This window comes from Anoplopoma fimbria, chromosome 4 (assembly GCF_027596085.1).
Source record: "Anoplopoma fimbria isolate UVic2021 breed Golden Eagle Sablefish chromosome 4, Afim_UVic_2022, whole genome shotgun sequence".
Classification (NCBI taxonomy): Eukaryota; Metazoa; Chordata; class Actinopteri; order Perciformes; family Anoplopomatidae; genus Anoplopoma; species Anoplopoma fimbria.
In genome coordinates this window covers 27,419,102-27,422,048 of record NC_072452.1, presented here as the reverse complement: position 1 = coordinate 27,422,048, position 2,947 = coordinate 27,419,102, and the positions used below count along the sequence as shown (strand labels likewise).

The following is a 2,947-nucleotide window of genomic DNA, read 5'->3' as shown; positions in this document are numbered from 1 at the left end:
GAAACGTTATAACTTTATTTGTTTTGTAGAAACTGGGCGCAGCAGTAAATAGAATAAAAATCTCTTTATGTACAAAATACAGTTTCATGAGAAAACAGAGAAATAAATAAAGCTCAGTAAGCTGGGGGGGGGGGTCCAGTCTCCTCCTCCTCTCTCCTCCTCTCCTCCTCCTCCTCTCCTCCTCTCTTCTCTCCTCCTCCTCTCCTCCTCCAGCCACTAATTGTAAAGTTGACTTTTCACCTCCAGACACAATAAACTACTAATGAGAGGATGTGCAGGAGCTTCTGGAGAAACGGGAATAAAGAGGAACTAAAGAAGAAATTAAATTATTATTATTCTCATTTCACACAATAACTGAGCTGAGAAACCAAACTGGTCCTCTACTGGTCCTCTACTGGTTCTACTGTCCAACACCAGCTGACAACTGTCCTCTGAAATTAAATTCTTATTATTCTCATTGTCTCATGTCCTCTGTCCTCTGTCCTTGTCTTCTGTCTTGTCCCGGTGTCTCTCTCTCGGTGTGTCTCTGTCCCTGTCCCTCCTGTCTCTCTGTCCCTGTGTCTCAGTAGACTCCCGGCACGAAGCTTCGGAAGCCGAACAGCGCGTCGTGGGGTCGATACCCGCACCCGTCTGTGCGGTCCGGGCTGCCCGGGCTGGAGGCGCAGTAGTCCGGGGAGGAGGAGGAGGAGGAGGAGGAGGAGGAGGAGGAGGAGGAGGAGCAGCTCCAGTCGGAGGCTGCGTCTCTGTCGTCTCTGTCGTGTCCGTGCGCGTCCCCGCGTGCCTTGGCGTCGGGCCCGCGCAGGCTGTGCGCCAGGGCCCAGATGTAGTTGTGAGCGAGCCGCAGCGTCTCTATCTTGGTGAGCTTGGTGTCGTCGGGCAGCGCGGGCAGCGCGGCGCGCAGCGCGTCCAGCGCGGCGTTCAGCCCGTGCATGCGGCTGCGCTCGCGGTCGTTGGCCTTCACGCGCCGGTTCCTCTTCACGGGCACGCGGCCCGACGCACGAGCGCGGCCGCGGCGACGCTTCGGCTGCTGAGAGGGCCGCGGGGACGCGCAGCGCGGGCTGCTGAGGGAGGAGGAGGAGGAGGAGGAGGAGGAGGAGGAGGAGTCCTCGTCAGAGAGGAAGAACTCACAACTGGTACTGGTACTGGTACTGTCCACGTCCATGTCCACGGAGGACCCGGGGGACATGCTGGATGGATGCGGGTCTGAGGGTCTGAGGGTCTGGATGCTGGTCTGAGGGTCTGAGGGTCTGAGGGTCTGGATGCTGGATGCTGGTCTGGTCAGGTCCTCTGGATGCTGGATGCAGAGGGTCTGGATGCTGGATGGGTCTGAGGGTCTGAGGGGAGAGAGCAGGTCAGGACCCTCACAGACGGGAGAGCAGGTGGAGCAGGTGGAGCAGGAGCTGCAGAGGAGTCGCAGGTAGTCTCAGGTGAGTCTCGTGAGTCTCGTGAGTCTCGTGTTCTGGCACGCGCCTGTAGTCAGCGGGTATCTCGTGCGTTCGTCTGGCACACGAGCGGCCTCAGCCCGTTATATACGGGACACAGCTCATTAACATAACAGCTCATTAACATAAGCAGAAGCGTGCCGGCGGCTCAGCCAATCACAGCGCAGCACGGACACGCGAACGACACGCACCCCTGCGAGGGACAGACCCCAGAGAACCCTGCAGAGGAGAACCACCATGGAGAGACTGGAGACACAGGAGACACAGGAACCCCCCCCCCGGGGGAGACACGCTCCGGACCCCCCCCCCCCCTCAGGAGCCCCCCCCTCAGGAGCCCCCCCAGCTCAGAGACAACAGAAAGAATAAGTTCAACTTTATCAACTCTAAACTCTTTAAGTCGAGTGACGTCACTGTTGGTAGTTTAGTCATCAAGTAGAAAACAAGGATTAAGATTTATATTAAGATTTATATTAAGATTTATATTAAGATTTATATTAAGATTTATATTAAGATTTATCATGTTTATCCTGAAAGTATAGAAAAGCATCAAACAGACAGAAGAGCAACAAGAGCATCAGTTATTAAGTCAGAATGTAAATATGATTGATTTATATCTGTATGAATATCAATCTAATGTATATATACATATATATATATATATATATATATATATATAAACTAAAAACTAACTTAATACAATGTTATGTTGGACTCAGCATGCATAAAACTGGGATTCATTTTTCAGCATTTTTGTTCAAAGAAAAAAACACATGTTTTACTTTTACAAACGTTTCTCATGTGAAATATGAAGAATTGCTGAATATAGATGAATATAGAGATTAGCTGGATGAAAAAGGTCAAAGGTCACCGAAACGGCTGCAGGATCTTTCAACAGATGTCTGTTTTATTCTCATCCAAATTCCTATATACATTTACTGATAGCACACACACACATATATATATATATATATATATATATATATATATATATATATATATATATATACCACAAGTATGTGGTCAGTCCTATTTTTGTGAGTTTCTACAAACACACGCTGATGTTTTAAAGGCAGATCCTTGTGTTTTTAAACTTAATGTTATAATAAACTAAATGAAAGCAAAGAGAGGTTTTTTGTATTCCTACAATAATAATAATAATGTTCTGAGGAACTCCGAACACAGATGTTCTTTGAGATGAATAAGATGTGAGGTTCAGGTCTGGTCCTCCATCAGTCCAGATCCACATTACAGATGATCCTGGCGGTGTGCAGACTGTTTCACTTTATGAAGTCTGGCTTTTTGTTTGTCTTTTCAGCAGTAAACCCGTCCGGCGTGAGCGCTTACAGCCCGCGGACAGTTTTCTTTAAGTGTTTTTTAAAGACATCTTTATGAGACAGGCATACCATTTTCCATTAATTATTCCATTTATTGGGTTTGCAGCTCAGCGGAGAAGAAGCAGAGACCTGCAGAGTCTTTCTGCGGCTTTCTTCTGCCGGGGGGGGGGA

At 48.5% G+C, this 2,947-nt stretch overlaps 1 protein-coding gene across 1 annotated transcript; it reads right to left on the bottom strand.

Moving 5' to 3' along the window:
- Positions 1–562: 562 nt before the first annotated feature.
- LOC129089793 (neurogenin-1-like) lies at positions 563–1,681 on the bottom strand. The gene is made up of 2 exons (XM_054597158.1): positions 1,584–1,681; positions 563–1,400 (listed from the first exon to the last, which is right to left on the bottom strand). Exons 1-2 carry the CDS (start codon positions 1,679–1,681, stop codon positions 563–565), a joined length of 936 nt encoding a protein of 311 aa, XP_054453133.1.
- Positions 1,682–2,947: the final 1,266 nt, after the last annotated feature.

Coding starts and splice junctions, on each gene's coding strand:
- LOC129089793 (XM_054597158.1), bottom strand. CDS start 1,681: ATGGTGGTTCTCCTCTGCAGGGTTCTCTGGGGTCTGTCCCTCGCAGGG. Junction 1,401..1,583: donor TGTGATTGGCTGAGCCGCCG/GCACGCTTCTGC, acceptor ACTCCTCTGCAG/CTCCTGCTCCACCTGCTCCA.